The 27,996-nt window shown below is 37.9% G+C and overlaps 1 protein-coding gene across 1 annotated transcript in view; it reads left to right on the top strand.

The window, feature by feature from the left end:
* LOC128484763 (uncharacterized) overlaps positions 1-27,996 on the top strand; it is a 78,170-nt gene that overhangs the window by 34,010 nt on the left and 16,164 nt on the right. Inside the window, exons 37-65 of the mRNA XM_053461299.1 lie at positions 23-187; positions 781-933; positions 1,032-1,159; positions 1,922-2,016; positions 4,293-4,472; positions 4,673-4,807; positions 5,320-5,433; positions 5,942-6,147; positions 6,633-6,711; positions 7,255-7,428; positions 7,553-7,654; positions 8,748-8,987; positions 10,340-10,477; positions 11,243-11,421; positions 11,655-11,814; positions 12,894-13,019; positions 16,489-17,529; positions 18,233-18,366; positions 18,451-18,615; positions 19,461-19,613; positions 19,708-19,835; positions 20,597-20,691; positions 22,008-22,187; positions 22,388-22,522; positions 24,733-24,846; positions 25,363-25,568; positions 26,426-26,504; positions 27,037-27,210; positions 27,335-27,436. Of these exons, the coding sequence (XP_053317274.1) occupies positions 23-187; positions 781-933; positions 1,032-1,159; positions 1,922-2,016; positions 4,293-4,472; positions 4,673-4,807; positions 5,320-5,433; positions 5,942-6,147; positions 6,633-6,711; positions 7,255-7,428; positions 7,553-7,654; positions 8,748-8,987; positions 10,340-10,477; positions 11,243-11,421; positions 11,655-11,814; positions 12,894-13,019; positions 16,489-17,529; positions 18,233-18,366; positions 18,451-18,615; positions 19,461-19,613; positions 19,708-19,835; positions 20,597-20,691; positions 22,008-22,187; positions 22,388-22,522; positions 24,733-24,846; positions 25,363-25,568; positions 26,426-26,504; positions 27,037-27,210; positions 27,335-27,436 (5,080 nt within the window). The remainder of the gene's footprint in view (positions 1-22; positions 188-780; positions 934-1,031; positions 1,160-1,921; positions 2,017-4,292; positions 4,473-4,672; positions 4,808-5,319; positions 5,434-5,941; positions 6,148-6,632; positions 6,712-7,254; positions 7,429-7,552; positions 7,655-8,747; positions 8,988-10,339; positions 10,478-11,242; positions 11,422-11,654; positions 11,815-12,893; positions 13,020-16,488; positions 17,530-18,232; positions 18,367-18,450; positions 18,616-19,460; positions 19,614-19,707; positions 19,836-20,596; positions 20,692-22,007; positions 22,188-22,387; positions 22,523-24,732; positions 24,847-25,362; positions 25,569-26,425; positions 26,505-27,036; positions 27,211-27,334; positions 27,437-27,996) is intronic.

The raw sequence follows: 27,996 nt of genomic DNA, 5'->3' as shown, positions 1-27,996 counted from the left end.
TTTTACATATCTTTTTTTATAGTACACAGACAATGGGCAGATTATCTTCCCTGTATCTAAAAACAATGTCTTCTCATACACCAACCCACCAGCCAGTGGATTCACTAATGATTTTAATGTGGCCATGATCGCTGTCTTTTGGGATGATGCTGATTTCTCCAGTAATGTTGGAACAACGTACTATCGGGTTGGTATATCTGTTGTGTCTCATGATTTGCTATAATGCATTGCACCAAAAGAAAGTACATAATCAAAGGTTTATATATTGAATTTTCTGCATTTTTATTATTTTTTTTAAAAACATTTCTTAATCAAAGACGTTAGAAGGTAGAAGCACATGCCCAATTCCTGCACCTAGGCTATAGATTCTGCCTACTCCATTCTGCAGTAGCAGCTATTGCTAGGTATTATATGTATGCAGTTTTCCATCACCACCTATTTGTAACCCTTCAAGGAATGGAGCTTAATGGGACTCAGAGAGTAGAATTGACTGCCTAACACTAAGACATACAGCTTTTTCTAATATTTATTTTGTATAAATATATATCATTTTTGGAGCTACTGATGATCACATGACTCTTGCTACTCTTACCCAAGCAGCCCCTCGCCTTCTTATTTCCCACCGGCCTTATTTCCCATCAGTATTTGTATACTGCTAATCCTAGAGTAATTGTTAATGTTAACTCTCTCTATTTTGCTAGTTCTGCCCAAAAAGGTATCCTTTCCTTTTAGCCCTAACCAGCGGTTTTAAAAATGTCAAATCTAATGTGTAACTCACAGGTATATGACAGCAGTGCTCGTAATGCTTCTGTGGTCCTGGATGTGAAATCAAAAATCCAGAAGTATTTTAACAGCAGTTACAATCCTGAGTGGACCTTGAAAATAACTTGGGAAAATGCTCCTTCCTATCCAGCGAAGAACAATAATAACAGGGTAAGCAGATCAGATCTATCTAACTTCCAGAAACACTCCAGAAAGGATTAAACTAGTTTATATGATTGCAAAATTAACATTACAAATTTTATATTTAGACCAACACATACCAGGCTATTCTGACCACCGATGGTTATGTTTCATATGTCCTGATGCTCTATAAAGATGGCGGAATGAACTGGGATGTATCCAGTCGCATTTCTAACCTTGTCATTGGCTATAGCAGGTAAGATTGTATTTGTATGAGATTGTAATTTTATTTTTGCTCACCTCATTTCTTTCTGCTGTCACTTATAATGTATACTGACAGTTGTATTTATAAGGAGCAACCATGGTTTATCCATTTTTAATACACAGTGGTAGCGTGATATCACATGATATAGTATATCCGCCCAACTACCTTTACTGGATTAATTCACCCTCACACTTCAAAAGCGTACATCACCGTATTTGTATACCATGTGGATAGAATTGTAAATTCCAAATTACGTTTCTTAAATTGCAGACTGTGCTTGATCTCTGCCCCTCATTAGTGATTGTCCTATTCTCAGACTCTTGTCTACAATAGGTTATATGCTGTATATTGTCTTAATCAGCACATTAAGTACATGTATCAAAATTTCACATTTTCTTTAGAAATTTGGAAAATACATTTAAAAATAAGAAACCATTTTCAATAGGGAATTTAAAATATCTGCAGCGTAACTATTTTTCTATTAGTGTGTTAATAATACCCATTCAATGTGTTAATAGCCATATGTACAGCTCAACCATCTCTGTGCAATAAAAGTATATGGGGGAACTGACTTTAAAGCTATTAGAAATCAGCTCAGCGTGGTGATTAAGCATGGAAAGTCACCCAAAGTATTACATGACGAACAACAATGGTATTATCCAGCACAGATGAAGGAAGATTATTGTAAACAAATGAGATAAAACCAAGGTTTTTGATAATGCTTTTGTCAAAGCTAACCTTTATTTTTTTTAGTGGGTACAGGGATGGATTTTTCAAAAATGATGATATAATGAAAAAACCTGCTGCAGAGAAATATCGCCCCTCAGCTTACGTGGGCACCGGTTCAGGTATGAAACTGTAAGACGTGAAAAGCTTATTAATAGAAGAAGAGATATAAGAGATGGGCATACAAACATACAAGTTGAAAAATAGATATGAGACACATGAATTTTTTTTCATTTTACTTACCAAAGCCCAATGTACTGCAGAGTTCCACTATATTGGCTCAAAATGGAGATTACATTTTTCATTTGTCTGTCCTTAATACTGTATATATCATTACTTAATGCGACATGGTTACACAGACAGGTGTATTCCATAAAGTGGGCAACAAATAAAAAATAAAACTCTACCTATATATCATCACGTGCAGGAGATGCTAGTTTATGCAAGTGTAAAGAAAGCAGGCAACATGCAAATTCAGAAGTCTGTAAATTGCCTGAAACGTTTGACTTCCAAGTTCCCCCACTACATTGAATATAAAAATAAATAATAAGACAAAGGAAATAGAGGTCCCCGTGACCCCCTATTAGCCAAGGGAGTTGATGTTTGCCACCCTTCTTCCCCTACCTTCTTCCACAGTAGGGTGGGGTAATTAACGTACCTGGCGGGGATGTGGCCCTATATACCCCCTCTCCTCCATCCCTGCTATTTGGAATGGGTGAGTTAAATAAAATACTAAAAGCCTAAAGGAGTCACAGACACACAGCCAGTTCCTTGTAGGGTGGGATGGTCCTGTGGGATAGAGTGGTTAAATAAAAGCTAATAAACACAAGCCACCTTTAATAATAAAAAGAGCCAGTCAGTGATGACCAATGAAGCCCTAGCCCTTCTTTTAAGTAATCGCCATCATCACACATGGCCAAAGGGAATGTTAGTTTTAATCCTCTCAGCCCAATAGGTGTGGGTTGAGGGGGAACCATGGGGGAACCATGGTTGGGAGTACTTGCCATATATATATATATATATATATTGTGACAAACCCTGTAGCACAAGGGCCATAAACATCACAGTTAGGGGTCTTAAGCACAGCCCTCTAGGGCAATCAGAGTCAGGAACAACAGTTTGAAGCAAAACAGCGCTTTATTTTTAATCGCTCAAACCCCAAAACCAAATCATAAAAACAAAACCTAGCTCCCAATTGGAGCCCTTTCTAACTAAACTATGCTGGTCCTGACTGACCAGCCTAATCACCCACTACCTCAACCTCCCAGCCAGACCCAGCTACGCCAGGCTCTGGAAAACCTCCACCAGACAGCACACAAAATGTCCAGGCAGGTATTGCCTCACTTGGCTCCGGGATGGTCCTCTTGTGCAGGGCCTCTCCTTGCCCTGGGAGCTCAGGGAAACTTCCTCTTCCCCCAACAGTCTCCCTGAGTATCAGGCTCCAGGGGTTTTTAATGTCCAGCACCTGTGCCTGATGCCGGCCCCATAGGAATCCCGGACCGGATCCTGTGGACTTCTTGCCTCCTGGAAAACCCGGCATGGAATTTCCACAAAATGGGGAAACGGAGCATTGGCCCACCCTGCTCTCCAATTGCTCCACCCCAGGGACCCATATTTACGATCTGGATAGCACCTGTGCCCAAATGCCACACTAAGCATCTCCCTGGGGTTTACACTGTCACAATATATATATATATATTATCTAAGCTCCCCATCCCTATTAACAGGAGTGGTATATAGGGCTATATATTCTCCAGGTAGTTTGATCACCCCCACCTTGCACAGGATGAGGAGGAGAGATGCCAATTGTTAGGGTTTTTTAACTTATTTTTGCTATAATTTAAAGTCGCAGGCACTCACATGCTCATGCAGAATCTTGTGTTAGCATGCAAGGTCATGCGACTAAAGTTAAGTCCGGTTGCTTGAGTTATCCTTTAACTTCACTGACCACTTGACTTCTTAGTAAAGTTGTTTGTAATTCTTTTTAAATATATTTTTTCACACGTCGATGGAAGTTTCACCAAGGGCAGGAGAGATGGGGATGCGATGTTTGTTTCAAAGTCGGTCCATTATCTGTCTACTTTGTAGAGAGGGGAGTTTTTGTTTTAGTACACAGATTTCTATTTGTTAGAAATCCCACATGCATAGCTAACACATCACATCGCTATGTTCACAAACAATACAATGCAAACAGATCCCTTACTATGTTTATGTATCTATACAATCAGTTTGCATCCATAGGATAATATTTAAGGCATCGCTCTCACAATGCAAAGGACGTAGCTTCCCGGGACCTGATGGCTTCTTTACTGACCCGACGTCATTGAGTAATAATAAAATTACGACTGGCTAGATGTAATAGCCGCATATCATGGTTTTCTTATGCTTGTTTTTGTAGATTTACGAGGTCTCTTTATGTATTCACTGAACAATCTTGCTCTGGACAACAACCAAATGAATTGTCTGAAGTGGTACAATTCTGAGCCCGTACCGACGACATGGAATACAAACTTACCATCCTGTCCCTGTTTATATCAGCAGGGGGTCTCAGATTTCCGCTACAAACAAACTAAAACAGGTGGGAAGCCTCTCCTGACATATTCTTTCTGAACTTCATGGATTGGGGCATTAGCAAATGTTGTATTGAGCAATAGCACACAGACTTTCTGTAACTAAGAGTTCTGCTAGATATATGTGTCAGGTTTTGTAAATTTTAAAAGTACTAGCTGAGTTTGTGTTCCCTATACTGTTATTTTGACATAGTATCGCTATTTACAGGAGGGTCTGGCAGTACCAAACTACTTCGCAACACATCCCCAAATCGGTTTAATGCTGGTGTGAGGTGCGTGTACTACAAGGGGAATCAGTTTCTAGAAGGTTTTCAGGAGAAACATTGGAGCTCACCAAGCAGTGGTAAGTAATTGTCGTACTTACTTGCCTTACAGTGCGTTTTGAAAAAAAGACCTAAGTCCATCAAGCTCAACCGTTCTACCTATACTTCCTGCTTTTGATCCAAAAAAAGGCAACCTCCCTCCCCCAAATTAATCACATTTTGCCACTTAGGGGGAAAAATTCCTTGACTCCAAAAGGCAATCAGATTTCTCCCTGGATCAAGAATCTTTAAAATATTAAAGTTCATTCTATCATTTCTAAACCTGTCTGTTCCATGCATTTTTAAATGATTTTGCTATATTAGTCTCTACCACCTCACTTTCCTACATTAACCTCCTAAAAAGATAAATCTATATTACCAGACTCCAGCAGTTTCATCGATGTGTATATATAAATATGATATTATATATAATTATATATATATATTTAATCTTTTCCTCACTTAACATACTTTCTGGATTTATGGTTTTTACCTGTGTCGTTATTATCAAAAAGAATAGCATTGAATAATATTATTGTCTCTCTAAATGCAGAGATAGATTATTATGATGTCTGTTGCAATAAAGTGGCAAACCCCCAGTTCTGTTCAAAGTACAGAGAGAGGAGACCTCCAATCAATTGTAGGACCTATAGGCCTTTATTCCCTGGTAAGTTGTTTATATATCTACTGCTAAGAACACTTGAGTGAACTTCCCAAAAGTCTTGTTAGGGAATGTATTAGTGGTTGGAAGTGTTGACCAGGTTCTCATGTACATTACAGATATGCTTGATCCATTTTTGGTGGATCCTATGCAAATGCACAAATTGACCACAGGATTAAATGACACTTAATTATAGAAGTTAAATGACAAGTGGGACAAAGGGTTGTTTTTTTTTTATCCCATTTGACACTACTGAGGTGTCTAAAGTATCTAGGACTTCAAACTCCATTTGCACAGGGATTGGATCCTTTCAGTGGGTTGTTTGTTTATAGGTGCTTCTTGAAAATGTGACTTGCAAATGTGTTTTGAGGGTTCTATATTATTTTGATGAAACATTGCCAACCTCCTTTGATCTGCACTAACTATAGGATTATGTCCATCGGTAATGCAGGGTACAATGTTTCAGACAGGCGCCATCGTTGTATTGAGCATAATGATGCCCTTTTGTCCACAGGTTGGATGTTCGGTGACCCGCACATTACCACTCTGGATGGATTCAGTTATACTTTTAATGGGCTTGGAGAGTTTCTCCTCCTTAACGCATCAGACTCAGGCATCTCCCTCATTCTACAAGGACGGACGGTACAGACAGGGAATGCAAGTGCCACTAACTTTGATGCGTTTGTTGCGCAGTACACCTCCAGCACTGCAAGTGTTAAAGTGAGTATGTGTTTTTTTTTTTTTAAATTAATGTAAGTCCAATGTAAATGGATAGAAGATGCATTTGACAGAGTAGATTCCATGTAACTTATTTGAATTGTGGCTTGCTTAGTAGTGAGAAATGTATTATGGGTGTTATAATAACAATATGGAACTTGTTTATGTTAAAGGTACTGTTCATCAAACACTTTATGGGGTATATTCACCAAAGGGAATGTTGTCGTGAGGGTATGCAGTAGTGTTGTGGTTTTAACTCTCTTACTTTACTATTCATTATGAAGTCATGATTAGTAATATCATATATATATTGTTTGCCCCTACTGTGTTTTGATATGTTTCTATTGCCTCAGCAACTTCAGGATGATTTCAGAGTAAGGTTTACTTTTGTTCTTTTTCATTAATGTCTAGAGGTGCCCCTCAAAGCTTAAGTACTGGTCTTTATGTAGGAAGTACAGTTATGTATGTACTATTTTGTTGTTTTGCAGGTGGAGTGGTATGTCACAAATAAGGAGACAATAACAACTTTTATAGACAACAATATTGTTTCATTCACATTTTCAGATGGTAGGTCATGCATTTGTCCTATATTTAATTAATTGTTTTTACAGTACAAATGACCTGCTGATGGATATGTTTTAACTGAGTAAGTTATATACAAAAATAATAATCCTTAGATTTGATTTATGAACTCATTACGTTTTTTTACTTTTAACTGATAGGATGTTTAGGGCTGTAAAACACTGAAACACGCTCATATCCTCCAAACATGTTGAACCTTCCCAAAAAGGGGCATGTGAGGGGAAATTTAGTGTCCCTTCTAAAGAAGGACAGTTTTGAGGTATGCATGCGGGCCTTGTGTTGGGTATAAGTTCCTTGTATGATAAGGCAATAAATGTTGAATAGCTTTGAAGCTATTTTATACTGTTGCTCCATAATGGAAACACAATATGCGTGTTTATCTTGCAGTATCATATAGTTGCATTGTCAAAGGACAGTGTGTCAAAGACATGTAAAAATGGTGGCATGATTAGATTGACAGTAATCTGTTTTGTATAACTTCAAACATATGTGAACAATCCTAACAATCCTTTTAATTTTTATTTCTAGATATGGACACACACATTAACGATTCTAACCCTGCTGTCTTCCTACTGAAGAATGACTCAGTCACAGCAACATTTGAAGGCCTTCTCTCTGTGTCAGTGTCAGTAAGCTTTGGAATGCTGAATGCCATAACTGGCCTTCCAACCCAATTCATGAGTAAAACTAAAGGCTTGATGGGTAGGTTATCAATCACAAGTTGTTATTTCATTTAACCAGTACAAGGAGGAATGCGGATGCGCATTTATATCCTAAGTGCATTGATTACTAGTACACTTGCTCACCGCTCTTCTTTTTCCTTTAGGTACCTGGAACGATAACCAGACAGACGATTTCCTTAAACCAGATGGTACAACCATTCCCATCCAAAGCACAGAAGAAGAAATATTTAAATACGGGATGGCATGTAAGATAAACATAATAAATGTGTGCCTGTGCTCAAATATACGTATATAGTAGTTATATAAAAAGTTGTTGAGAGTATGCAAAAAAAAAAAAGTAAAAAAAATAAGTAAATAACCAAAGAGATACTTATACACTACTGGTCAAAAGTTTAAGAACACCCCATTATTCCAGCTTTTATTAAAATCAGCTTCAGTAAGTTACCTGAAATGGTACACAGGTAAGCGGTAAAACTGCCAGTGATGAAAAAAACAAAGTTTAGGTTAACAAAAACTGAAAAATAATGTACATATCAGAGTTATACAAAAAGGGGCTTTTTCAGGAAAGAAGTAATGTAACAAATTAAGGCTTGAAAGTTTATGCTAACAATGCCTACAGGTGTCCCAACTTTTGTTGATTACTTACAAGCCCACGGTATAAAAGCAGTGTTGGAACACACTGAGTTACTACACCTCTTAAGCAATATGTGTATAGTAATGTACTACAAGACGCTGCGACCAATTGCAGCGATTGCAGCAATTTTAAAGCAGCCCGTGTATGTACAGGCTTTGTCGTGAAGGGGTTAACAATGATCACCTTTTTTGCCTCTATTATCCACTTTATACACTGATCCCTTTAGAGCATATCTACTGTGCCTCTTTCCTAGGCTTTATCAAAAGGCTGTCTTAAGCTATCCAAGAAAAAAAAACTATTCTTTATTCCTGATTTAAACGACACAGTAATCTTACTTATCTGTTAAAAGGACATTACAAATCCATGTTAAAGAGACCGAAAAAATATTGTATCCAATTTAAATGACATAAATTATACAAAAAACTTTTATATCTTTTAAGATTTTCTATATTTGAAAAACATTCTTGCACACATATAACATAATTTCCATTCAGTGTATTTTTTGGCTAAGCTGATTCACTTTGTAAAATGCCTATAGAAAGTATTAAGAACAATGTGGATTTAACACTGATATATATCCTTATACAAGTAAATGATATTCAGTAATATATAAATTGGGTTGTATTTACTACTTGTATTTAAGTAAGTGTCTTATTTTACAAAAGTGTATGAGAATGTAATAGAAATATTTTACTATTCAACAGGGAAAGTTGAGAACAGTTTCTTTTCTAATGGAGTACCATCAGTGAGAAGTTCAAACTCTTTTACACCTGTCTTTCTAAGTGATTTGAGAAATCGGGACCCTGATAATTATAACAAGACGTTGGGTCTGTGCCAAAACAACATAGAGTGTGTCTATGATGCTTTAAGTACCAACAATACCAACATTGGTCTATCGACCAGGCAGACGTCTCAAATATTCCAGGAAACCAAGACCATTTCGAGTAAGTGCCCTTATTGTTTTGGCGTAGTGAAAATATTGTCATGAAACAATGGTGTTGTATTACACCTACAATGCAGTAAATTGTCTTGGACAATGACAGTTACTCTTCCACACAGATGTCACACATAAATAAATGCAGATGAATGCAACTCATCAATATATGTGAGTCTGCAGAAGCCAACTGAATTTTGATTCATATTAAACAATATTAGACTGCAGTCTGAAAAAACATCAGCTATGGGATTTATATGGCTCCCAAGATGACTTCTGGTTGCCTTTTTATAGAGTCCAGGCTCCTTAATTTGCCCAAAGAAATGGTTCTTCCCTGTCCCTTCCCTATCTGCACAGAATGCAACGGGGGGGGGGGGGGGGGTGAACGATGAGTGGGCTCTGTGGCTCCCATAGGTTCCTTTTGTTCCCACTGGACATGGGGTGTGTGGTTGGATGAGACACATGCGGGCTTCTTTCTTATCTTACCCACTATTCTACCAAACACATTTTGTTTTCTTGTTTTTTTAATTTATCGGTATATAGTTTTATTTAAAGACTGTTTTTTCCATAAAGTTTTGAGTCTCAAGTGAAGACATGCAAGTTGTTATTCTACTAATACAATAGTAGTAATTATCTAATATACAGTTTCTTGTGAGTAGATGAGAGTGCATGCAACATTAGATATGACTAATGACTTTATTTTAACAGAAATTTATGACGATGAGTTGCAGGAGAGATATGTTAACCTTTAACTTGACTTATTACTGGGCTTTTCATTAATATATATATATATATATATATGTGCTAGTAGCTTTTTTGTGTTAGTTCTCTATTATACTATGGTATAAAATGAATAGATTTTTGTTTCCTACAGTTTGGTTAGTTATAATTAATCATGCTAAAAATTCTCCATGCTAAAAACCTACACATTGTCTAATTTTATGGGTTGCCAACTCAAGGTCACACCCATCTATAATAGAAAAAGGCTCCAGGCACTCAATGAGGTCTTTATCAAGTAGTCATTGTGAGGTTGAAACGTTGTTGTCCCTCTCCTTCAATAAACCTGCCTGAGTGGAACCCTTGAGTGCCTGGAGCCTTTTTCTATTTTGATTTACTGGGGAGCTGGCCCTTCCTGGCACAGCTAAGCACCTGAGTTCCTGTGGGGAGTGAGTGCAGATTCCTGATTCTGGTGACTTACCCATCTATAATAGGCATAAAAGAAACATTTACAAAATCACAGTTTTGGGAAATCTTACATTTCCAAAAAAGGAAATACCACCTCATTTTCAGTGTTGGTTGAAATTACTGGAGATAAAGCAGTGTTGAATTGCCAGCTTTTATTTCATATAACTTTTTTTTCAGATTTGATCCCTCCATTTATTTATGGCATTGGAACTCTCCAGACCTTTATGAGAGAAAAAGTTCAAACAGAATTCACCACCAATGGAACTAATGTCACTTTCAGTACTGATATTTCTCATAAAGACATCAACGTCTCTGGTAAGTATTTCACTTTCACACATGCTGATTGGTTTGTCAATTAAATACACATTTATATGTGCGGACTGGGCAGCCAAGCCACTCCAAAATTCTTTTAAAAATGGGCCGATTAGACTTGGACCAGCTCATTTGCGGAGACAGGAAAGCAGCAGGGTCAAGTAACACGAGAGGGATCCTGCAGTGACATATCGTACACAATGTGCGAGCAACTAGAGAGAAGTTTCCAGGAAGGTAAAGGAGGGAGACAATAAGGGATTTAGGAAGGGAGTGAGCGTGTATGTTTGTATGCATGTATGTTGGAGTGAATGTGTATGTGCTATCATGAGTGTGTGTAAGTGTTAGCACGAGTGTGTACGTGTAAGTATAAAGCATGAGCGTGTATGTGTGTTAGTGGGAGTATATGTCAGTGGGTGTAAGTTTGTGTTAGCATGAGTGTGTGTATGTAAGTTTGTGCAGTGTGACAGTGTGTAAATTAGTTGCTTTGAGGGAAAGGAAGTTGCTGATGGGGCTACTTGGCTTTGCCTGCCCCTTGGAGCAGAACGTGCATGGTCTCCGCTGCAACCTGCATTGCTGAACATAAAAATTCCTAGAATTTACTTAAAAATAAAAACACTGTAAAGTAAACTATTATAGTTTATATAATCAATTTATTTACTTTGGTAGACTTTGGTTATTTACTTTTCTGTGACAGGCATATAAACATCCACGTGGGTTATGTGTCTTTCTGATCTAAAAAGCTCTGCTTTATTCCTTTTCTTGGTGCAGCGAATGGCCAACTAAGCTGGACCCCAAACAGCACAGATGGATTTACATTAAGGATTATAGCCACAGATTCTCAGAACCTCTCCTCTTCTTTGGAGCTTCAGTTGATCGTATGTGATTGTCGCCTGTCCATTGAATGTGACTATGCACAAAGATCCAGAGTCAACAACACTTCTGTTTATGTGAGTTTGAAAGTTGATTGGGACATAATGCTGACATTAGTATCTATATTCTTCATTTTTTTTAAACATGACCCACTGGGTAGGAGTGCTTTAGTCATTGCCCATCATGCTTGAAATTGGGCCAAATTCTTAATATAGCATAACCCCGGTTATTGCACTTTAACTATTCAGTTGAGTTCTAATTATGATATGCCACATTTGTAAGCCGGGTATCTTTTAATAATGTTAAACAGGTAGCAAGCTGTAATTGTTCTGGAAATTACTCTGGACCTTTCTGCAAGACTGCTCCAGATCGCTGTCTTCAAGGATGCTTCCCTGGAGTAGCGTGTGACAACAAAACTGGATGTGGTGCCTGCCCTGTTGGGTTCACTGGAAGTGGGCTTCACTGCACAGGTAAGACATGGGAAAAAGTAAAGACTGATATAAAAAAGAATCCATTGCTTATATCATTTTGCTTTACAATTGCATTAGGGTAGACCAAATATAGATAAACAACCAGGGAGTTCAATTACGGTTTCAATCTTGACCAAATGTAGTCAAGATTGTTTGGCCATGTTAAAAGTTGGCTGTGCCTATGCTTACCACTAGTGGATTAGTGTGCATATCTTCCTTCAAGGCAAATCAGTACCCAGAAACAGTATAAAAAATATACAAATGGTAAAGATGTGCTTCTCTTAAAATACAATAGAATTATGTTGTCCCCACCATGTGACGTATATAGGAAAGGATACATAAAAAATACTTTTTAAAAACAAGTTTTAAAAAAAACTTGGAATGTCCTCTGATTTGCAAAAATCCATTGTTGTAATATCAGGATCTGTATGCAATAGAAGAGAAAACACAATAGTGTAGATTGTCAAGTAAACATATAAGTGTTATACAAGATAATATATTGCACTCACAAACATAGGATAGTGTTCAGCCTTGCGTGCAATATAAATGGTCTTTCTGTAGGTCTCTGTAGGGATCCTAAGTAGATGTCTTGAGCCTTCAAATAAAGAAAGAGCCCAAATCAGCAAATATGCAAGCAGTATATAAGTTAATAGTAGCAAATTCCTTACATGAGGGTTTGCAGAAAAAAAGTGCAGCATCAAATCAACAGGTCAGCAACACATTACCCCCGTCGCAGCAGGCTTCCTTTAGGCTAAACATACCCAGAAACAGTATACCTCTGCCCTTGCCAGTTAAATAAAGGAAATATGCCATATCTAAATAAACTGTAACAGATTAAAATCATGAAAAAGACACCTATTATAATGAATTACGTTTCTGCTGCCCATATCTTCTAGAAGAAGCAAGTTTTGCGATCTTTTGCTAGATCGTCCTGGCTTTTAATATGGTTTGGTCCCTTCAAAAGTTGAAATTGCTTGCAAATACTTCCAAATAGCAGAACTGTGCATGAGAAAAATAATAATGATGGAGTACTATAAATAGAGAAAGCTAGTCTTTCATGTGACTTCTCTTCTCATCAGACATAGATGAATGTGCCAATGTTACCTCTCCCTGTGGACGGAACACTGAGTGTAAAAATCTACCTGGAAATTACTCATGCCACTGCAATGCCGGCTTTGGAGGAGACCCTTACACCGGGTGTTATGGTAAGTTCATTGATATACTTAGTCAAGAGCTGGCCATCACCATTAGGACATCTGGCTTGTATCTCCTTGCTGTTGTACCTTTTACATAAACATACCTTTTCAACACACTGGGTGATGCAGTATATGCTGTAGATTGAGGCTATTATTCATGAAAATCGTTTATGAGCTTTCATAATATTTGTGAAATATGAATTGACTTGAATTGTGGAAAATACATAACTATAGGGTATACACTAAAGAATTGCTTAAACATGTGTATTGAAGCGTTAGAATATTGTGCACTGTGCTGTGTATGATATTGCTAGGAACTGTAAGTGTAAACATTTCCTACAAGTTCATCCTGCTATTATTTTGCCAGTCAGCAAAATGTAATGCCTGTGTAGGAGGTTACCGCATCACTACTGGTTAAAGCCTAAATTTAACCAACATTTAAAGACTGTGTGCCAAAAGTGGAGGAGATACTTATGTTTGAAGGGTTAGCACTTTTTACCACAGCAAAAACAGACAAGAATGGGACCGCATGGCCCACCTGGATACAGTATACAACGTCTGAGGAGTTCAAAAGTAATATTAAGTAGGGCGACCTATGTAGTCAAAATTGTTTGGTCGAGTTAAAAGTTGGCTGTGTCTACGCTCACTGCTAGTGGATTAGTGTGCATATCTTTCTTCAAGGCAAACCAGTACCCAGAAACAGTATAAAAACCATACAAATGGTAAAGATGTGCTTCTCTTAAACTACAAAACAATTGTGGTGTCTCCACCATGTGACGTATATAGGAAAGGATACATAAAAAATACATAAAAAGGTACAACATTTTAAAGAACTTGGAATGTCCCCTGATTTGCAAAAATCCACTGTTGTAATATCAGGATCTGTATGCAATAGAAGAGAAAGCACAATAGTGTAGATTGTCAAGTAAACATATAAGTGTTATACAAGATAATATATTGCACTCACAAACATAGGATAGTGTTGAGCCTTGCGTGAAATATAGATGGTCTTTCTGTAGGTCTCTGTAGAGATCCTAAGTAGATGTCTTGAAAGCTTCCCAGTGTGGTAATAAGAGAGCCTTCAAATAAGGAAAGAGTCCAAATCAGTATATATATATATATATATATATATATATATATATGTATATATATATACAGTATAGAATTTAATAGTAGCAAATTCTTTAAATAAGGGTTTACAGAAAAAGGTACAGCATCAAATCAGCAGCATTGTTAAACAGGTCAGCAACGTGTTTCACCCATCGCAGCAGGCTTTCTCTAGGCTAGACATACCCAGAAACAGTTACCTCTGCCCTTGACAGTTACAAAAATATATTCCATATGTAAGTAAACTGTAACAGATTAAAATCATGAAAATAGTGATAAAAAACAATAATCCATTTGATAACAATGTACAGCCTGTTATATATTTATATTTATATAAACATTTATAATTAGAACCATGATTTACATTGTAACAGTTATTAGTTGGATGATATACTGGCATTACAAGCTTATACTACATGGCCTATAAGCTACGCTAGAATTTTTTTTTGGAAAAAAATATAGCCCATATTTAAAGGATTCAACTGAATTTTATAGCATACCCTTTGTGGTGGTGAACTCCACATCTTTGTTTTTCTCACTGTAAAGAACTGCTTTACATAAAACACATTTCTTCCAGTGTTAGCAGATTACACCTTGTTCTTTGTACAGCGCTATTAACAGGTCACCAGAAAGTTCTTATATATATTTATATAATGATACTAAGTAATCATTTGGGTTTGAAGTCTATGTTGTGTCCTGTCTTTTAATATGGTTTGGTCCCTTCAAAAGTCTCTCAGAAATTGCTTGCAAATTCTTCCAAATAGCAGAACTGTGCATGAGAAAAATAATAATGATGGAGTACTATAAATAGAGAAAGCTAGTCTTTAATGTGACTTCTCCTCTCATCAGACATAGATGAATGTGCCAATGTTACCTCTCCCTGTGGACGGAACACTGAGTGTAAAAATCTACCTGGAAATTACTCATGCCACTGCAATGCCGGCTTTGGAGGAAACCCTTACACCGGGTGTAATGGTAAGTTCATTGATATACTTAGTCAACAGCTGGCCGTCACCATTAGGACATCTGGCTTGTATCTCTTTCTTGCTGTTGTACCTTTTACATAAACACACTTTTTCAACACACTGGGTGATGCAGTATATGCTGTAGATTGAGGATATTATCCATGAAAATAGTTTATGAGCTTTCATAACATTTGTGAAATATGAAATGACTTGAATTGTGGATAATGCATAACTATAGGGTATACACTAAATAATTGCTTAAACATGTGTATTGAAGCGTTAGAATATTGTGCACTGTGCTGTGTATGATATTGCTAGGAACTGTAAGTGTAAACATTTCCTACAAGTTCATCCTGCTATTATTTTGCCAGTCAGCAAAATGTAATGCCTGTGTAGAAGGTTACTGCATCACTACTGGTTAAAGCCTAAATTTAACCAACATTTAAATACTGTGCGCCAAAAGTTGAGGAGATACTTATGTTTGAAGGGTTAGCACAAGAATGAGACCACATGGCCCACCGGGATACAGTGTACAACGTCTGAGGAGTTCAAAAGTAATATTACGTAGGGCGATGTATGTAGGGTCACCTCCATGGCTATTTTTTCCAGGAGTCTTACATTAAGCATGTTACTGACCAGCAGAGCCCTGCAGTAAATGGGTTGTATAAACTCACAAAAGGGATTCAATTATTATTACCTTTTATTTATTAAGCTTCAGCAAATTACTAAGCACTGTACAAATGAAATGAGGCAGTTAAAATGAACGGGGGGGTGTGGTGCAGGAGGGTGTGTTAGTGCCTGGCTTTTGTTGGTAGTAAGCAGGCTGTTTGTTATGATGCAGGAAAGCAACAAGAGGAGAAAGAGAGAGTTCATTAAGAGAGAGAAAGTCTAAAGTTTAAAACAGGGAGGCGTTATGGCTGTAGGAGGCCATTGGGAGAGGGGATCAGGGCACATTAATGTGCAAAAAAGGCAAATACCAACAAAACGTCCCCAAAATACAACTTTAGTATGTATACCCACCATTTTATCCCATCAACATTCTTATGACTGTCACTCTTACAGCCACTCACCCATTGCCCCATAGCAGACAATAGTAAGCAGGGACATTTTATTGTCTATTAGACGAACCTCTAAGCTTATAAAGGATGGATTGTGTGGTCTTCAATATGTGGAGCAGTAGCACCAATCAGCGATATGAACTTGAGTCGCTGCAAAATACTAAACCTGTGGTGATGTTCCTCTATCTTATTTGTTTTTCTTTCTGTACTTCCTTTAAAGTATAAAGATTAATTAAATATGATTTACAAGAAAAAATGATTTACAAGAAAAAAGCAAAACACAGATATAGTATTTAAACATTACTGTTAAAACCTTACTTAATGCTATGTGAATATTTGTTTTTTCAGAAACAAATATTTCTACAACAGCTACTCCAGCATCAACAAATGGAACATCAGTGGCACCAGTTATCCAATCAACAAATGGTACATCAGTGACACAAACTGACCTATCAACATCAACAAATAGTACATCAGTGACACAAACTGACCTATCAACATCAACAAATAGTACATCAGTAACACAGGCTTTTCAATCAGCATCAACAAATGGATCATCAGTGACACAGTCTATCCCATCAGTATCAACCACTGGAACATCATCAAAACCAGTTATCCCATCAACAACAACTACTGGCACATTAACCACAAACACATCAGTGTCACCTGCTGCCCATTCATCATCAACAACATTGACACAACCTTTCCAATCAGCATCAACAAATCAATCTTTAGTGACACACAGTAACCAATCAGCATCAACAAATGGATCATCAGTGACACAGTCTATCCCATCAGTATCAACCACTGGAACATCATCAAAACCAGTTATCCCATCAACAACAACTACTGGCACATTAACCACAAACACATCAGTGTCACCTGCTGCCCATTCATCATCAACAACATTGACAGAAGCTTTCCAATCAGCATCAACAAATCAATCTTTAGTGACACACAGTAACCAATCAGCATCAACAAATGGATCATCAGTGACACAGTCTATCCCATCAGTATCAACCACTGGAACTTCATCAAAACCAGTTATCCCATCAACAACAACAACTACTGGCACATTAACCACAAACACATCAGTGTCACCTGCTGCCCATTCATCATCAACAACATTGACACAACTTTTCCAATCAGCATCAACAAATCAATCTTTAGTGACACACAGTAACCAATCAGCATCAACAAATGGTACATCAGCGACAACAGCTATCCCACCAGCTTCAACAAATGGTACATCGGTTGCAACAACTATCAAATCCTCTACATCAGCAACAACCACAAACACAACTACGCCTACAACTACTACCACTTCAACTACTAGTATTACTACATCTACCACTACCACTGCTAGTACTACAACACCCAGTAATGGAGGTACGTAATACATAGAACTTATGTATAAAAACCTGTAGCATAATTTTAAGTAAACAGACGGAAGTATCTTTCAATAAATGCAGTAGCCATGTTCGATGAACTGGTGAAATAATGACACAATATATAAATTAAGGCATTAAAGAAATAAAAAGGACACTGAGGAGCACTGGATCAATTGAAATCATCACAAATCATTGCTCATACTGGGCAGAAATGCACACAGATGTTTTGAGGCACAATGCCTCTTTTAAAACTTTTTTGTGCTGGTGATCCATCACAAGAGGCATTGTTTCTTGAAAAGTCTGTGCGCATTTCTGCCCAGTACAGGTAGTGCAATAAATTGTGATGGTTTCGCTTGATCCAATGCGCCTCAGCATCCTTTCTAGGGAGTAGAGGCGGCATTCGGCTGACAGCTGCACAGAACTGAATGGAGGAAAGTCTGCTGTACAGCCCTAATATTAATTTGGACTTGAATTAGGGTTTTGGTGAAGAATATATCAAAAGAGTAAACAGGGGCTCACACACAATGTGGGGCACATTTTTCTTAAGTTACTTCTCTTCAACTTGCATATGACAGTTCATTCATTTTTTTTAAAAAAGCTATATTAAAAATAATATCTTTACTAGATCTATTTCCATGTGATCTGCTTATGAAACTAAAATTTGCAGTAATTATCTAAATGAATTCTCTGTGTGTTTCTAGCTGTCAACCTTTATCCGTATGGAACGAAAGATGGAGATATTCAGTTTGTTCAATCAGAATGGGACTTTACATCCCCGCTGTTCCAGCCAGAAATGGGATTTCCATTTGGCAACAAACTAAGGACTTATATTTATGTGAGTATATGTTTGGGTAATCATAGTGTATTTATTGTGTGCATCTTGGTGCAAAAAATAATTTTTACGTATCTTTTTTTATAGTACACAGACAATGGGCAGATTATCTTCCCTGTATCTAAAAACAATGTCTTCTCATACACCAACCCACCAGCCAGTGGATTCACTAATGATTTTAATGTGGCCATGATCGCTGTCTTTTGGGATGATGCTGATTTCTCCAGTAATGTTGGAACAACGTACTATCGGGTTGGTATATCTGTTGTGTCTCATGATTTGCTATAATGCATTGCAACAAAAGAAAGTACATAATCAAAGGTTTATATATTGAATTTGCTGCATTTTTTATTTTAACTTAGTGGCATTTTTGTGACATACTTTGGGTGTACAAATTTGAAAGCAAGTCACAATGATATAGAAAAAGAGAGGCCAGTCAAGACAGAGACAGGCACATTCATTTCTAATAAATAGTTAAGAACATAGAAAACATACTATTTAAGATATGTTCGTATATACAATTCATAGAAAATACAGCAAGTAGTTATTTTTGGTCTGTAGGTGAACCATTGATCTAAGTAGCTTAAAGTGCCTTAATCAGAGAAGTTAGAAGGTAGAAGCACATGCCCAATTCCTGCACCTAGGCTATAGATTCTGCCTACTCCATTCTGCAGGAGCAGCTATTGCTAGGTATTATATGTATGCAGTTTGCCATCACCACCTATTTCTAACCCTTCAAGGAATGGAGCTTAATGGGACCCAGAGAGTAGAATTGGCTGCCTAACACTGACATACAGCTTTTTCTAATATTTATTTTGTATAGTTATCATTTTTAGAGCTACTGATGATCACATGACTCTTGCTACCCTTTCCCTTATTTCCCACCAGCCTTATTTCCCATCAGTATTTGTATACTAGTGTAATAGTTAATGTTAACGCTCTCTATTTTACTAGTTATGTGCTCTATAGAGAACAATGTAGTAATAATAATTATATTTTCAGATACATAATAATCTGCCCAAAAAGGTATCCCTTCCTTTTAGCCCTAACCAGCTGTTATAAACATGTCTAAGTCAAATCTAATGTGTAACTCACAGGTATATGACAGCAGTGCTCGTAATGCTTCTGTGGTCCTGGATGTGGAATCAAAAATCTGGAAGTATTTTAAAAGCAATTACACTGCTGAGTGGACCTTGAAAATAACTTGGGAAAATGCTCCTTCCTATCCAGCTAAGAACAATAATAACAGGGTAAGCAGATCAGATCTATCTTCCAGAAACGCTCAAGAAAGGATTAAACTAGTTTATATGATTGCAAAATTAACATTACAAATTTTATATTTAGACCAACACATACCAGGCTATTCTGACCACCGATGGTTATGTTTCATATGTCCTGATGCTCTATAAAGATGGTGGAATGAACTGGGATGTATCCAGTCGCATTTCTAACCTTGTCATTGGCTATAGCAGGTAAGATTGTATTTGTATGAGATAATAATATTTTTTTTCTCACCTCATTTCTTTCTGCTGTCACTTATAATGTATCCTGACAGTTGTATTTATAAGGAGCAACCATGGTTTATCCATTTTTAATACACAGTGGTAGCGTGATATCACATGATATAGTATATCCGCCCAACTACCTTTACTGGATTCATTCACCCTCACACTTCAAAAGCGTACATCACCATATTTATATACCATGTGGATAGAATTGTAAATTCCAAATTACGTTTCTTAAATTGCAGACTGTGCTTGATCTCTGCCCCTCATTAGTGATTGTCCTATTCTCAGACTCTTGTCTACAATAGGTTATATGCTGTATATTGTCTTAATCAGCACATTAAGTACATGTATCAAAATTTCACATTTTCTTTAGAAATTTGGAAAATACATTTGAAAATAAGAAACCATTTTCAATAGGGAATTTAAAATATCTGTAGCTTAACTATTTTTCTATTAGTGTGTTAATAATACCCATTCAATGTGTTAATAGCCATATGTACAGCTCAACCATCTCTGTGCAATAAAAGTATATGGGGGAACTGACTTTAAAGCTATAAGAAATCAGCTCAGCGTGGTATTTAAGCATGGAAAGTCACCCAAAGTATTACATGACTAGCAACAATGGTATTATCCAGCACAGATGAAGGAAGATTATTGTAAACAAAATGAGATAAAACCAAGGTTTTTGATAATGCTTTTGTCAAAGCTAACCTTTATTTTTTTAGTGGGTACAGGGATGGATTTTTCAAAAATGATGATATAATGAAAAAACCTGCTGCAGAGAAATATCGCCCCTCAGCTTACGTGGGCACCGGTTCAGGTATGAAACTGTAAGACGTGAAAAGCTTATTAACAGAAGAAGAGATATAAGAGATGGGCATACAAACATACAAGTTGAAAAATAGATATGAGACGCATGAGTTTTTTTCATTTTACTTACCAAAGCCAAAAGTACTGCAGAGTTCTATATATTGGCTCAAAATGGAGATTTTTCATTTGTCTGTCCTTAATACTGGATATATCATTACTTAATGCGACATGGTTACACAGACAGGTGTATTCCATAAAGTGGGCACAAAATAAAAAAATCCCCTACCTATGTATGATCACGTGCAGGAGATGATAGTTTATGCAAGTGTAAAGAAAGCAGGTAACATGCAAATTCAGAAGTCTGTGAATTGCCTGCAAAATAATAAGACAAAGGAAATAGAGGTCCCCGTCACACCCTGTTAGCCAAGGGAGTTAATGTTTGCCACCCTTGACACAGCCTTGCCTGTAAGCCTCACCCAGTTACTTGTTGGGTGGGATGGTCCTGTGGGATAGAGTGGTTAAATAAAAGTTAATAAGCACAAGCCACCTTTAATAATAAAAAGAGCCAGTCAGTATAGACCAATGAAGCCCTAGCCCTTCTTTTAAGTAATCGCACATTGCCAAAGGGAATGTTACGGTAGTTTTAATCCTCTCAGCCCAATTGGACAGGAAGTGTGGGTTGAGGGGGAACCATGGGGTCCATGGTTGGGAGTCCTTGCCTTATATATATATATATATATATATATATATAAGCCCTCCATCCCTATTGACAGGAGTGGTATATAGGGCTATATATTCTCCAGGTAGTTTGATTACCCCCACCCTATCTTGCACATGATGAGGAAGACAGATGCCAATTGTAAGGTGTTTTTACTTATTTTTGTAGTCATTTAACGTCGCAGGCACTCACATGCTCATGCAGAATCTAGTGTTAGCATGCAAGGTTATGCAACTAAAGTAAAATCTGGTCTCTTGAGTTATCCTTTACTGACCACTTGACTTCTTGGTACAGTTGTCTGTAATTCTTTTTAGATAAATAAATGTCAAAACGTATTCTCATAGTATAAATCACCAAGGGCATCTCTCTCACAGTGCAGGAGAGGTAGCTACCCAGGACCTGATGGCTTCTTTACTGACCCAAAATCATTGAGAAATAATACAATTAAAGCAATTAAAACAGAATGGCCTTATTATGACTGGCTAGATGTAATAGCCGCATATCATGGTTAAATGCTCTAATCTCTGTTTACAGTTGATGTCCATTGTGCTTGTCATATGTTATTTTCCAGTATGTTATCTCTCATTTTCTTATGCTTGTTTTTGTAGATTTACGAGGTCTCTTTATGTATTCACTGAACAATCTTTCTCTGGAAAACAACCAAATGAATTGTCTGAAGTGGTACAAATCCCAGGACGTACCGACGACATGGAATACAAACTTACCATCCTGTCCCTGTTTATATCAGCAGGGGCTCTTAGATTTCCGCTACAAAAAAACTAAAACAGGTGGGAAGCCTCTCCTGACATATTCTATCTGAACTTCATGGATTCGGACATTAGAAAATGTTCTATTGAGCAATAGCACACAGACTTTCTGTAACTAAGAGTTCTGCTAGATATATGTGTCAGGTTTTGTAAATTTTAAAAGTACTAGCTGAGTTTGTGTTCCCTATACTGTTATTTTGACATAGTATCACTATTTACAGGAGGGTCTGGCAGTACCAAACTACTTCGCAACACATTCCCAAATCGGTCTAATGCTGGTGTGAGGTGCGTGTACTACAAGGGGAATCAGTTTCTAGAAGGTTTTCAGGAGAAACATTGGAGCTCACCAAGCAGTGGTAAGTAATTGTCGTACTTACTTGCCTTAGAGTGTGTTTGGACTTTTATACAAATACATATACATACAGTAACATAGCAATTTAGGCTGAAAAAAGACCTAAGTCCATCAAGCTCAACCCTTCTACCTATAATTTATCACATTTTGCCACAGGGGGAAAATCCCTTCTTGACTCCGAAAGGCAATCAGATTTCTCCCTAGATCAAGAATCTTTAAAATATTAAAGTTTCTTCTATCATTTCTAAACCTGATGTCTAGTAACTTCTTATAACAGTAACAGTTTTATTCACAAAATGATCAAAACTACATTCACTTAGTACTATGTGCTCCTGGGTAGTATTGTGGTGGACGTTCGCATTAACAGGAACAGCATTTGATGGCAGATAAGAACCACTCCACCCATCTAGTCTGCCTGTTTTTCCTTATGCAAAGACTCACTTGTTCAGCCCTTGGTCTTGTCTTAGATTCAGGATAGACCTTTGCCTGTTCCATGCATTTTTAAATGATTTTGCTATATTAATCTCTACCACCTCACTTTCCTACATTAACCTCCTAACAGTGGTGACTCTAGAAACACATAAGATACCACAGTCAAAACTGTGGGGGGCATTAATTTCCTACATTCCTACATTAACCTCCTTACAGTGGCGACTCTAGAAACACATAAGATACCACAGTCAAAACTGTGGGGGGCATTAATTTCCACCATTAAAACATATTACTGAAACAGCATATATACATATATATATACATAATACTTGAAGCCACAATTTAGTGTGACTAATCCTTCAAATAAATATTATAGAGTAAATGACACAATACCTTTTCTTTTCCACTATATGATTTCAGGGCCTCAAATGTTTTGTCCCCTGAAGTTGCTACAACTTCAGGAGGGCGTTTTATCTCTGGATACGTAAAAATGAAATAGTTCCTACTGTAAATTAAGTGCCAGGAAATAGGCCAGGACAGGCTTTTCCACACTGACACCCAGACACACAAACAGAACAGGCTCTGCCACACCGACACCCAAACACACACACCAGGCCAGGCTCTGCCACACCGACATCCAAACACACACCCCAGGAGTGGCTCTGCCACTCCGACACCCAAACACACACACCAGGACCGGCTCTGCCACACCGACACCCAAACACACACACCAGGACAGGCTCTGCCACACCGACACCCAAACACACACACCAGGACAGGCTCTGCCACACCAATACCCAGACACACACACCAGGACAGGCTCTGCCACAGCAACACCCAAACACACACCCCAGGACAGGCTCTGCCACACCGACACTCAAACACACACCCCAGGACAGGCTCTGCCACACCGACACTCAAACACACACCCCAGGACAGGCTCTGCAGCACCCACACCCAAACAGACACAGGACAGGCTCTGCCACACTGACACCCGAACACACACTATAGGACAGGCTCTGCCACACTGACACACACACACACCAGGACAGGCTCTGCCACACTGACACCCAGACACACACACTAGGACAGGCTCTGCCACACTGACACCCAGACACACACTAGGACAGGCTCTGCCACACTGACACCCAGGCACACACACCAGGACAGGCTTTGCCACACTGACACCCAAACACACACACCAGGACAGGCTCTGTCAAACCAACACCCATGCACACACACCAGGACATGCTCTGCCACACTGACACCCAGACACACACACCAGGACAGGCTTCATATTCCGGCGCTCAGCATGAAATGCCGGCACCGCGACGGAGATAGAGGCTTCGCGGAGGAGACTGAGGAGCACCGAGCGATTGCCAAGCGCCCCTCTGTCTCCTTCGCGTAAAAAAAAAAAAGAGCGTTTCTATTCATGCTGCCCGGGACCTGGGACATTTGGTCACCCTAGGTCGGGTGGTTCCAAATTCGGCTGGTGGGCAACAGGGGGGGGCAAGGAATAACGTAAGGGGGGCAATTGGCCCCCTGTAGCAACGCCACTGCCTCCTAAAAAGATAAAACTATATTAGCAGACTCCAGCAGTTTTATCAATGTGTATATATAAATAGGATATAATATATATATATATATATATATATATATATATATATATATATATATAATATTTTCCTCACTTAATATACTTTCTGGAGTTATGGTTTTTACCTGTATCGTTATTATCAAAAAGAATAACATTGAATAATATTATTGTCTCTCTAAATACAGAGATAGATTATTATGATGTCTGTTGCAATAAAGTGGCAAACCCCCAGTTCTGTTCAAAGTACAGAGAAAGGAGACCTGCAATCAATTGTAGGACCTATAGGCCTTTATTCCCTGGTAAGTTGTGTATATATCTACTGCTAAGAACACTTGATTGAACTTCCCAAAAGTCTTGTTAGGGAACGTATTAGTGGTTGGAGAAGGAAGTGTTGACCAGGTTCTCACGTACATTACAGATATGCTTGATCCATTTTTGGTGGATCCTATGCAAATGCACATATTGACCACTGGATTAAATGACACCTAATTATAGAAGGTAAATGACGAGTAGGACAAAGGGTTGATTTTTTATCCCATTTGACACTACTGAGGTGTCTAAAGTATCTAGGACTTCATTTGCACAGGGATTGTATACTTTCAGTGGGTTGTTTGTTTATAGGTGCTTCTTGAAAATGTGACTTGCAAATGTGTTTTGAGGGTTCTATATTATTTGGATGTTTTGTTGGGTTAAACATTGCCAACCTCCTTTGATCTGCACTAACTATAGGATTATGTCCATCAGTAATGCAGGGTACAATGTTTCAGACAGGCACCATCGTTGTATTGAGCATAATGATGCCCTTTTGTCCACAGGTTGGATGTTCGGTGACCCGCACATTACCACTCTGGATGGGCTCAGTTATACCTTTAATGGGCTTGGAGAGTTTCTCCTCCTAAACGCATCAGACTCAGGCATCTCCCTCATTCTACAAGGACGGACGGTACAGACAGGGAATGCAAGTGCCACTAACTTTGATGCTTTTGTTGCGCAGTACACCTCCAGCACTGCAAGTGTTAAAGTGAGTATGTGTTTTTCTAGACTAATGTAAGTCCAATGTAAATGGATAGGAGATGCATTTGACAGAGTAGATTCAATGTAACTTACTTGAATTGTGGCTTGTTAAGTACCAGATATTATATGGGTTAATTTAACGAGTAGTGAGAAATTTGTTCTGGGTGTTATAATAACAACATGGAACTTGCTTATATTAAAGGTACTGTTCAGCAAACATTTTATGGGGTGTATTCACTAAAGGGAATGTTGTAGTGAGGCTTTGCAGTAGTGTTGTGGTTTTAACTCTTTTACTCTACTATTCATTATCAAGTCATGATTAGTAAGTTTGTCCAGCAAGAAGGTCTGAGCTAGCCTTGTATAATGTGTAATTTAATGTATAATGAGACTTGAGAGTCTATAGCCTATGACTATACATGATACAGGGCCAGCCAAGCTCTTCTTGCAGCTAAAGCTCACTGAGGTTGACTCTTCATAATGTAAAGTAAAGGATCTTTTCTCATTGTGCCTAAATGGCAACCACACCTCACAGATGAGTGAAGGCCATAACTTACGGGTTCTCGGTTCCCTTGTGCGCAGGATATTAGCCTTGCATTTTGGGTCTGGACTGCCCATAGGCAGGATTAGATTGATATACTGATGGAGATTTTTTACCCTCAGTGGGCATAAAACAGCCTATATATTGTTCTGCCCCTACTGTGTTTTGATATGTTGCTATTGCCTCAGCAACTTCCGGATGCTTTCAGAGTAAGGTTTACTTTTGTTCTTTTCCATTAATGTCTAGAGGTGCCCCTCAAAGCTTAAGTACTGGTCTTTATGTAGTAAGTACGGTTATGCTGTATGTACTATTTTGTTGTTTTGCAGGTGGAGTGGTATGTCACAAATAAGGAGACAATAACAACTTTTATAGACAACAATAGTGTTTCATTCACATTTTCAGATGGTAGGTCATGCATTTGTCCTATATTTAATTAATTGTTTTTACAGCACAAATTATTTTTAGTTGTAATTTATTGTATGACCTGCTGATGGATATGTTTTTACTGAGTAAGTTATATACAAAAATAATAATCCTTAGATTTGATTTATAAACTCATTCCTTTTTAAACTTTTAACTGAAACACACTCATATCCTCCAAACATTTTGAACCCCCCAAGGGAGGGGGGATTTAGTGTCCCTTCTAAAGAAGGACAGTTTTGAGGTATGCATGTGGGCCTTGTGTTGGGTATAAGTTCCTTCTATGATAAGGCGATAAAAGTTGAATAGCTTTGAAGCTATTTTATACTGTTGCTCCATAATGGAAACACAGTATGCGTGTTTATCTTGCAGTATCATATAGTTGCATTGTCAAAGGACAATGTGTCAAAGACATGTAAAAATGGTGACATGATTAGATTGACAGTAATTAATACTTTGTTTGGTATAACTTTAAACATAAGTGAAACCTAAAAATCCTTTTAATTTTTATTTCTAGATATGGACACACACATTAACGATTCTAACCCTGCTGTCTTCCTACTGAAGAATGACTCAGTCACAGCAACATTTGAAGGCCTTCTCTCTGTGTCAGTGTCAGTAAGCTTTGGAATGCTGAATGCCATAACTGGCCTTCCAACCCAATTCATGAGTAAAACTAAAGGCTTGATGGGTAGGTTATCAATCACAAGTTGTTATTTCATTTAACCAGTACAAGGAGGAATGCGGATGCACATTTATATCCTAAGTGCATTGATCACTAGTACACTTGCTCACCGCTCTTCTTTTTCCTTTAGGTACCTGGAACGATAACCAGACAGACGATTTCCTTAAACCAGATGGTACAACCATTCCCATCCAAAGCACAGAAGAAGAAATATTTAAATACGGGATGGCATGTAAGATAAACATAATAAATGTGTGCCTGTGTTCAAATATACGTATATAGTAGTTTGCAAAAGTTGTTGAGAGTATGCAAAACAGTGGAAAAAATAAGTAAATAACCAAAGAGATACTTATACACTACTGGGTTTAAGAACACCCCATTTTTCCAGCTTTTATTGAAATCAACTTCTGTAAATAACCTGAATTGGTACACAGGTAAGCAGTAAACTGTCAGGGAAGAAGTAATGGGTTAACAACATACAGTTGTTCTGCAGCAATGTAAATAAATTAAGCCCTGAAAGTTTATGCTAACAATGTCTTCATGTGTCCCAACTTTTGTTGATTACTTACAAGCCCACGGTATGAAAGCAGTCTTGGAACAGACTTCGTTACTACACCTCTTAAGCAATATGTGTATAGTAATGTACTGCAAAAAGTAGTATATTGCTCTCAAAGTGGTGAAAAGGGGGCAATAAAGAAAGGAAGACAGACAGACCCTTAAAAGTCTAGTCTTTCCTTTAGAGAAATTGCAAAGAAAACCAAGGTGTCAGTGAGCACAGTATCGTAACCCATC

Source organism: Spea bombifrons, chromosome 3 (assembly GCF_027358695.1).
Source record: "Spea bombifrons isolate aSpeBom1 chromosome 3, aSpeBom1.2.pri, whole genome shotgun sequence".
Taxonomy (NCBI): Eukaryota; Metazoa; Chordata; class Amphibia; order Anura; family Pelobatidae; genus Spea; species Spea bombifrons.
This window is presented reverse-complemented; position numbering and strand designations above follow the sequence as displayed.